Source organism: Drosophila erecta, unplaced genomic scaffold (genome assembly GCF_003286155.1).
Source record: "Drosophila erecta strain 14021-0224.00,06,07 unplaced genomic scaffold, DereRS2 tig00000021-arrow-pilon, whole genome shotgun sequence".
Lineage (NCBI taxonomy): Eukaryota > Metazoa > Arthropoda > Insecta > Diptera > Drosophilidae > Drosophila > Drosophila erecta.
In genome coordinates, this window is record NW_020825198.1 from 4836229 (window position 1) to 4844944 (window position 8716).

General features: G+C 43.8%; 2 protein-coding genes across 2 annotated transcripts; both read left to right on the forward strand.

Moving 5' to 3' along the window:
• Window positions 1-719: 719 nt before the first annotated feature.
• Window positions 720-1905, forward strand: LOC6544951 (uncharacterized protein CG32395). The gene is made up of 2 exons (XM_001971509.2): window positions 720-1688; window positions 1747-1905. The coding sequence occupies exons 1-2, from the start codon at window positions 720-722 to the stop codon at window positions 1903-1905; spliced, it is 1128 nt and encodes a 375-aa protein (XP_001971545.2).
• Window positions 1906-2861: 956 nt separating this feature from the next.
• On the forward strand, window positions 2862-4359 carry LOC6544952 (eukaryotic translation initiation factor 4E1). The gene is made up of 4 exons (XM_001971510.3): window positions 2862-3334; window positions 3395-3494; window positions 3575-3662; window positions 3980-4359. The coding sequence occupies exons 1-4, from the start codon at window positions 2994-2996 to the stop codon at window positions 4138-4140; spliced, it is 690 nt and encodes a 229-aa protein (XP_001971546.1). The 5' UTR covers window positions 2862-2993; the 3' UTR covers window positions 4141-4359.
• Window positions 4360-8716: the final 4357 nt, after the last annotated feature.

Here is an 8716-nt window from a genome sequence, read left to right on the forward strand (position 1 = left end):
GATTCGAGCCCGAATCCGTGTGCCCGCCGCTTCAGTCGCTTCAGTAATGCGGACAATAAAATTTTAACGTAAATGTTGCGTAATTAAATGTGCTCGCCGCACGGCAGCGTAAAACGAGATTGAGATTGTTTTTCCTTCGCATTGACCGGCAAACAAAAGAGTAAGATATGCCAGTTGGCTGCGGAGACCGACTCGAATCTGTTTAAAGAACGCGCAGCATAACTCACAACTTATTGGGGTTAATGGTAGTGGATGGTGAAGTGAAATTGCGATAATTCGTTGCTTCTTTAAGATTTCCATTTTGTTACATTAAATTCGTGTATAGTTCAAAGCATCATAACAAATCATATTTGATGGGCTTTGATGGCATTTTTCCATTTTTAATTACCCACTTTGAGACAATTAAACCTAAATAATTTGCCTGGGCCACTGGTATTTATTTCACCGCAGCTCCTGGCTGTTGCAATTAAAGTGCTGATTCCCTAATCCTTGCTCGTCCTGACCAGAATGCTGGCATACTTTTCACCGCAGAATGCGCTGTGGTCGCCGAGCAGAAGTTGCCGACGTCGTCATATCGATTAAGCCATCAAAACTTTGACCGCTTATTAATGCGCGTACATCAGTGGCAAAGTGCGGTCATATTTCAAATGGGGCACCCTCCATTCAAGTCCTTAAAGGGCGGCAAATCGGTTTTCGGATCAATTGTTTGGCCGGCCGCGATGAGGGAAGTGAATTCGCTCAACCGCCTTACACGGCAGTTCCTGTCTCTCGTCGTGCTGGTGACCCAGATCTGCGGGGTCACCACCTTTGCGTATAACTCAAAGACGCAATGCTTTCGGCGCTCTAGATCTTTGCGCCTTTACTCCAGCTTAGTTAACGTTGTTGTGGGACTATTCCTAGTTGTTTCCATATGCAAAATGTTGAATAATCCGCAAGTTGTGTGGCCATATGTGGTGGGCAGTGTTGTCATATTGGTGGTAAGAGTACAAGGATTTATGGAAAGTGAAGAGATCATGGCGCTATTAAACCAAATGCTGAGTACAATGAGGCAGGTGAATCTTATGGCCAGACATCCGAATATGTTTCGCCTGAAGCATTTGCTGCTCCTTCTTTTGGCCCTACAGAATCTCTTGAGATCCTTAAATACGATAGTGGGAATAAGTGAGCACTCTGCTGAAGCTTTAGACACTCTGCTCAGTAGCATTCTACTATTAATTATGCTGGCCGTGCTTCTGAGCTTCCTTCTTCAGATCACCATCAATATTTGCCTATTTGTGGTGCTTATTGCCACGTACAGCGAACTTCACCATTGTACCAAAAGAATCTCAAATGATATGGATAAGCTGAGACAGTCTTCCGTCCTTGAAAGTGGCCAATTTATGGTTTTGGCGAGACAACTTCATGAAATCGGAGAAAAATTGATTGGACTGCGTTATAAAGTCTTTCAAATTACACTCAGCATCATACGACATTTTCGATTTCACTGGCTGTGTGCCATCATCTACGGATTAATACCATTCTTTAGTTTTACAGCTAAAGATATAAATGGTTTTTACTTCCTCACCATTTCTGCGTTGAACATAATGTTCCAGTGGACTATTTTCGCGATTCTGTCCCGTGAATCAAGAATCACCAGGAGCTTATGCACTTTTCACTTGACCAATTACCATAAGGAAACTGCTCAAACGGTGAGTAGAATTAATAATAAAGTTGGTCGATTTTAGTAGAGTTATCCTTCAAGTACAGATCGATGAGTTACTCCATCAGGAAATCTGGGAACGCATCACAGTTACCATATACGGCATTACACTGGACACCAAATTGCTCTTCAAACTGCTATCCATCTGTGCCTTTTGTGCGTTTGTTAACCGACTGGAATACTTGCACACCAAGTGTCCTCAATAGATCCTGCCATTTAGCTGTCAAATTAAAGTCGCTGGAGTCCTTGCTCAATTTCGATATTGTCGTTTTGTCTATTATTAGCATTCTGGGTTGTCATGTTATCGCAACTGTTGTGCACCAATGTCAATTGCACAAGTCAAAAACTGCCTCATAGATGACTTTCGAGATACTTTGCCGGCAATTACGTAGCTGTTTCATTGTTCCTCCATTTCGAACAAGCTTCATAATATTTTCACTTTTACGGCAGGCAACATAAAGGACGACAGCTTTGGCAATAGCAACAACATCATCATTATCAACGCCATCAAAGCCCGGAAAATTCCACCTACTGTGCCTCCCCCTCCCCCTCCCCCTCCATCGCCTTTCGTCTCATTTTGTCCCCCTCAATTGTCGTAAAATCATAGGAAAAAAGAAAGGAGCCAACGGAGGCGAAAAGTGTGAGTGCGTAAATTTCACTCTGGACTCGGAGTCGCTCAAGTGTCCTTCCATTCTGTGTCATAAAATTAACGCTTTATATGAACGAAAGCATAAGGCGCTCGATTTTTATCACCGAGTCCAACAAGATGGCCATGGAACATGGAAATGCACACGCAGAAAGGGGCAGCTAAGTACCTTCAAATTGATGGGTGCTCTCACAATTGATACTAATCTTAATGAATTCTGTTACAAGAAATCAAAAGATCTGAATAGATGATTAAATACGAAGCTTGTGAAGTATGTTTTTCTTAGCGCAACCCATTTATCAATGCTATTTTCTAACAGTGCATAAGTAGTTTGGAGTTGAAACTGGGCCCGAAGTAAGTTGGGCCCTAAACGAGGTGGTCCAAAGAGTGTCTAATTATTTACGTGCAATGAAAGTTATGAATTGGGGCCAGGCCAGGCCAACTCGGGATGGGCAAATATACCTCCGAACAGCCCTATGCCTTTGCTGTCTGGATAAATGGTTTCAGTCTGGTTTAGTAGCCAGGCCCTTCTACACATTGTCGTGTTGTGTATGTGAAATAGTTTGTTTCAAGTGCCCTGAAATTTCAATAGCGTCGAGTGTTATAAATTTGACTCAGTATAAAATATAATTTGCAATACACGCAACCATGCTGACGACCCAGCAGACCGAATTCAAGATGATGGACAACGGCACTGAAACGCTGACCGATTCCCGTTCGAGTTCCAGTGCGGATTTGAAAACGCTCTCGGAGATGGATCTTCGTAAGCCCCTCGCGGAGTTCGTTGACTTGCGCCTGAAGCATCCACTAGAGAATACCTGGACCCTTTGGTACCTGGAGAACGATCGCAGCAAGAACTGGGAGGACATGCAGAACGAGATCACTAGCTTCGACATGGTCGAGGACTTCTGGAGTCTTTACAATCACATCAAGCCGCCGTCTGAGATTAGAGTGGGCAGCGATTATTCTTTGTTCAAGAAGGGCATACAGTAAGATTGGCTTGATATACATATATAAATAATGGCTTTAATTGGCCACTTTCATTTCAGGCCCATGTGGGAGGATGATGCCAACAAGTTCGGCGGCCGTTGGGTCATCAATATGGGGCGCGGCTCCAAAGCGGAGCTCGACAAGCTCTGGCTAGATGTGGTAAGTAGCTATTGGAGCTCTGTGTCCATCGCCTGTCATATCTGTTGCAACTGCACAACCTCTTCTCTGCCCACTGACAGCTACTCATTCTGATTGGCGAGGCCTTTGATCACACTGAAGAAGTCTGCGGCGCTGTTATCAACTTGCGCGGCAAGAGCAACAAAATTTGTGAGTCACTGAGAAAAATATTGCTTCAAAATGATTGTATGTGTATTATATGTTAGGTATATACTATTCAGCTTTGAGCATCAACAACAGAAACTAGAAACTTATTTATATGCATTATTTGTTAAATTTGTTAAATAATTCCCCTGATTTCTTCGCTCTTAATTTATTTATTCAAGCTCAACAAAACCGCAAAATACCTGCGTAGTATCCATTTACTTTTAAGCCCGCTTGCACATTGTAGTTTTGTAGTGCACCCAGCTTAAGTAGCCCTGGGCAACGCCATGACAACTGCTAACCCAGCGCCTTTACTCCGCCAGCAATTTGGACCGCCAACGGGCACAACGAGCTGGCCGTCATGGAGATTGGACTCAAGTTACGCGACCTGCTCGTCCTGCCGCCCCACCAGCTGCAGTACCAGCTGCACAAGGACTCCATGTCCAAGCAGGGATCGGTGGTCAAAGCGGTTTATTGCGTGTAAGCTGGCCCGGTTTTGAATGCCGCCCACCACTCCAACCAGACGACCAATCAGCTCTCCACCAACCATCCACATTTCCAAGGCCGCTTATGCCGGTTGCTGTTTCCAGCGCGTGTATCCAAAAAATATTAAAAAAAAATTGTCTTGACACAGAACTGCTTTTATGAATTTGACCATGTTATAAATTGCAAAGAAAGCTGTAAATACATAGTGTTCTACGTATCCGCCGAGCCATCATTAAATTGCCCGGCTTTAAAGTCCCGGGAGCTCTTTTTATGCCGCTAGTTGGAGCCCTTTACGCTCCACGAAATGTTATGCAAACATATGCCGCACCAGAGCGCAAATAAAATGGTTTATATACACTTGCAGTTTGTACTTTTGGCCGGGCCAGCTAGAAGTGCACAGTGACTGCAAAAGATAAACGTCCACTTGGCTCGCTTGGCTGGCCGAGCGAAAAACAAAAGATCCAAAAGGGTCAACAATGGCCACGTTGGATTGTCCGTTTTAGCGAATGGCACAGGCTGAATCTCTGGCATCTCTGGTATCTGGAACTGGCGTCGAGGGCCTCCGAAATGGAGACAATTGAATTTTGATGAAAGGCCGAAAGGCATTAAAATTCATGCTAAGAGCCTCGAGTTGCGCGAAAAGAGAGCTCTTTACAGTCTTGAGCAGCAGTAATTTGCGTGTAACAATATAGTCAGGCATTAAAATATATGCAGTTTTTATAAATATTTCACAGTTTCTTTGCTGAACAAGCAGATTATTTACAACCACTCTGAATTAGCCCAAGTCCTGTCTAATAATAGGGATGTACATACGTCCCCCAAATGCAAACGTTTGTTCAACTCTTGTCTACGCCGGTGACGTAACGTTTCAAGCCAACTCGGGTCACCAGGCCATTCAATCAGCATTGAAATTCCGATGGCAGCGGCACGTGCAGCAGCAACTTCATTATGAGCCACTTTAAGCTGGCAAAACTCATCTCCATCCGCGCAGCCCGTTGACTGCATTTTATGGGCCCAGGTGGCGGCGGCTTACATGGGGAGCTGTTAAACCGAAACCGCATCAAAACCGCACACGTCCCACATGGCATCCAGGTGCCTTCACCTGTAGTTTAGCCCACCTTCGCCAGCTCTGCCATCCACACACCCACTTCGCGTTCCTGCACCTTTGACATATTGCAGGGCTGGAATAGGGATAGCAATGGTTTCGCTGGGCGGAGTGAGGATCCACACACAACACCGCAAACTTTTTGCCTTCAGACGAATATTTACAAATTAGTTGCTCGAAACGTGACATCGAGAATGTTGTTGCACTTGCAATTGGAGTCGCATGTGAAATATCTGGCGTTCTGGCTGTGCTGGTGAAAAACTTTGGCGAGCATGCAACTTAATTAGCACATAAATAAATTATGATCCCATTAGTAGGTCCTTAACACGTATATTTCAACTTGGGTGATTAAAAATAAGCTAAATCAACAATAAAAATTAAAAGCTAGCAAGCAATCAAATTATACCAACAGGATTAAACGGAGATAGATTTTGTTCAAGTTTCGATCAGGTACAAATGTTTTCCCCAGAGAGAAATATGCACGCACAACATATTTGCATGATATACTAAATCGTTTTGATTGGTAGTGGTGTTTTCTTTATGCATACTGATTGTTTTCCTTTTGGTGGTTCTGTTATAAAATGGCCAGATTAAATCTGGAATCGAATGATTTGTATTAGCTCCATTATAGACTGGTATCGCTCTCCACCTCCATGCTGGTCATGCATATATCAACACTCTTCATATAGCCAACGCAGACCACATTGAGCTCCAGCTTTGGTTTTTATGGCCACACCAGCTGGACAAGCACTATGTACCACCCGGAAAATACAACCCAAACTGGCCAACTGGCCAACTGGCCAACGAACCACCCATCCACCAACAAACTCTCCATTTTTGCTCAGCTTTTGTTTATTCTGTGTATTGTTGGAACTCTCGCGCGATTGCTGGTTTCAGCTTTTGGTCGGGGTTTCCTTCGTCTTTTTCTGTTTTGGCAAAACAACACTATACAACATAAAAATAAATTGCACTTCTGACACTTGAATACGGCGTAGGAGTTTGGGGGAGCGAGTGGAGTTGGTTCTGGGAGCGGAGGGCAGATGCTGCTATTTGGGCAGCGACACATGATTAAGTGGAGTTTGCGGTTGGCTTTGTTCTGGGAATACGCATGTAAATCTATTTGGGTATACATTATCGTCGTCCAGTTGAAGCTTAACTTTTATCATATAATAAAATGTAATTTTCCAACTCGTAACTCTGGGGTAATTAGAATTTATAGCGAACTTAATCGCTTTTGGCACGCAGACTAAATGGGATAGGATGTGGATCTCTTCTCCCAGCGTTTATTTCATTAATTTGCTCAAGAAGAGAATTTCATTAGCCGCATAACAGACAGGCATGCAACAATTTTTGTGCAATTCTCGCCAAAAAGGGATAACAACCAATTTCCACTCGTATCAAATAGTAAAACCGCATCAATGCGGAGCATTCGAAATGAAATATTAATTTGCAAAATTCCAAGCCTCCACTTTGCCGGGCTCTTCACAAATTTTTTATTATAAATTAATAAGAATTTATGATGCCTGCAAATATGAAAACGAATCAACGCAAGGCCTCGGATTGTACTTTTGAGTTCACCTTCAAAGGAGGGCCCGAGGAAATGGCAGGAGACGACAGCCAACCGAGATATTTGTCTACAAATATTATTGCTATTCGAAATGTGTAGTATCTGCTGTGCCCTTGGCTGCCTTCGTTCGTTTGTTTCGGCCCAAAAAATTCCTGGCTGCCAAATATGCAGGAGGTATGCCCTCCACTTCACTCCACTCCGCAACCTGGTAGTGGTGGAATTCAGTGCGAGATAAAGGCCGGTTTGGATCCCTCCGCCTATATAATTCTTAATATTTCGCTTCATAAATATGTAAATAAATGCCGACACGAAGGAAAGACAAAAGAAATCTTGGCCAGCTCTGCTCTACTGTGTTAGCCATTCCTCTGCCCAATACGGCGAAGACGTTCGGCTTGATAGAAACTATAAAGGAATCCGGCAAAAACCGCACGGAACTCACAACGGGATATTAAGCACAAAAGTTGGCCACAAAGATTTTCGGACGCAGCCAACTTAATGAAATAAAGCACTCGCTTAGCACACACATTCGAGGACCCGAATACGAATCCATGGGCAAAACCTTAACCTAAAGCATAAGAAGTCAGTCATGAAAAGCGTACGTGAGCAATGAAAAAGTCGCAAACACTTTATTATACGTGGCACGAGGGGAGGCAGCTGTGCTGGAGGAGGATGTGCTGGGCTGGGCTGTGGGCTGGCCTTTCAGCCACATCAAAATGCTACGCGGCGCGTATACGAAATAAGTCCTATGTAGATGCACTCCACCCACCCACCAGGCACATTACTCATACGCCGCGTCATTGTGCCGCAGTCAGATAAAGACCGAGGGCGAAAGACAAAAGATGGCCACGGGACAAGGGACACGGGACGCTGGACGGAGGACGGAGGAGCGGCAGGACACCAAGGACAACGCAATGGCAATGCACATAATGGCCGGGTGCGTGAGCTAGGTATTTTGGTATTTTAAACATGTGCCCGGCAGCTAATGCATAGTTTATGGGTCTCTGGGCCTACGGGCAAAAGTGTTGGTCAAATTTGGTCAGCGATTTAAGCAGGCTCCCCATGCGATTGTAGGCCAAACTTGTGGGAAACCTTTAACTAAAGTGGTGCTAAGTAGCTGCAGCATGGATAGTGACACAGTTTAATCTCATTTAATCATTTAAAATATGCTGATGCCAGGTAGTTTCAAAGTTGCATCAAAATAATTGCACATCTAAGGAATTATAATTGTACTCATTGAGTTAAACTTAGTTTTAGAGTTAATTAATATTGGTTATTGAGAAGTTACGCACTTGGAATGCATAATATTCCGTCAGGACAAACTTTAGCGCTAATAAATTACAATAATATTTGCTGGAATATTTATCATGGTAATTAAATTGGTCAATAGGCCGAAACCCATTGAAACTTGTGTGTCCATCTTGCCAGTGAGGTGCAAAACTTTCGCTTTTAATTTCACACACAATCAATTTGTGTTTATTAGCTCATTATAAACATTTTGAGGCTGCCTTCGCTCAGTTGGCATTCCCGGCACGTGGGTCGTATACTTAATTTGCTTAGTCAACGAAGCAGATCATTGACCAAAAGAGTCCAACCAAAGCCGAGGCCAGCCAGTTGCTGTAGGACGTGCATGAGATGGTTAAGGATTTATGTGGAGGACCAGACAAATTTTATAATTCGAACAACAACCATTGGGGGTAGGCAGCAGTAGAAACTACAAGGTGCACTAATTTGAGGTGTTCAAATGGCCCAAAGCAGATCCGCAGCATGAGTCCCAGCCGTAGGCTTTTGATGTGCACTCAAGGGTTGAAGGGTTGAAGGGTTGAAGGGTTGAAAGGTGGCATAATCAAATCAAAGTCTGGACCCGGATCTATATACACCCCAAAAAGGTTATTTGTTTTCCTT

Coding starts and splice junctions, on each gene's coding strand:
- LOC6544951 (XM_001971509.2), top strand. CDS start 720: ATGAGGGAAGTGAATTCGCTCAACCGCCTTACACGGCAGTTCCTGTCT. Junction 1,689..1,746: donor ATAAGGAAACTGCTCAAACG/GTGAGTAGAATT, acceptor CTTCAAGTACAG/ATCGATGAGTTACTCCATCA.
- LOC6544952 (XM_001971510.3), top strand. CDS start 2,994: ATGCTGACGACCCAGCAGACCGAATTCAAGATGATGGACAACGGCACT. Junction 3,335..3,394: donor TTGTTCAAGAAGGGCATACA/GTAAGATTGGCT, acceptor CTTTCATTTCAG/GCCCATGTGGGAGGATGATG. Junction 3,663..3,979: donor CGGCAAGAGCAACAAAATTT/GTGAGTCACTGA, acceptor TTACTCCGCCAG/CAATTTGGACCGCCAACGGG.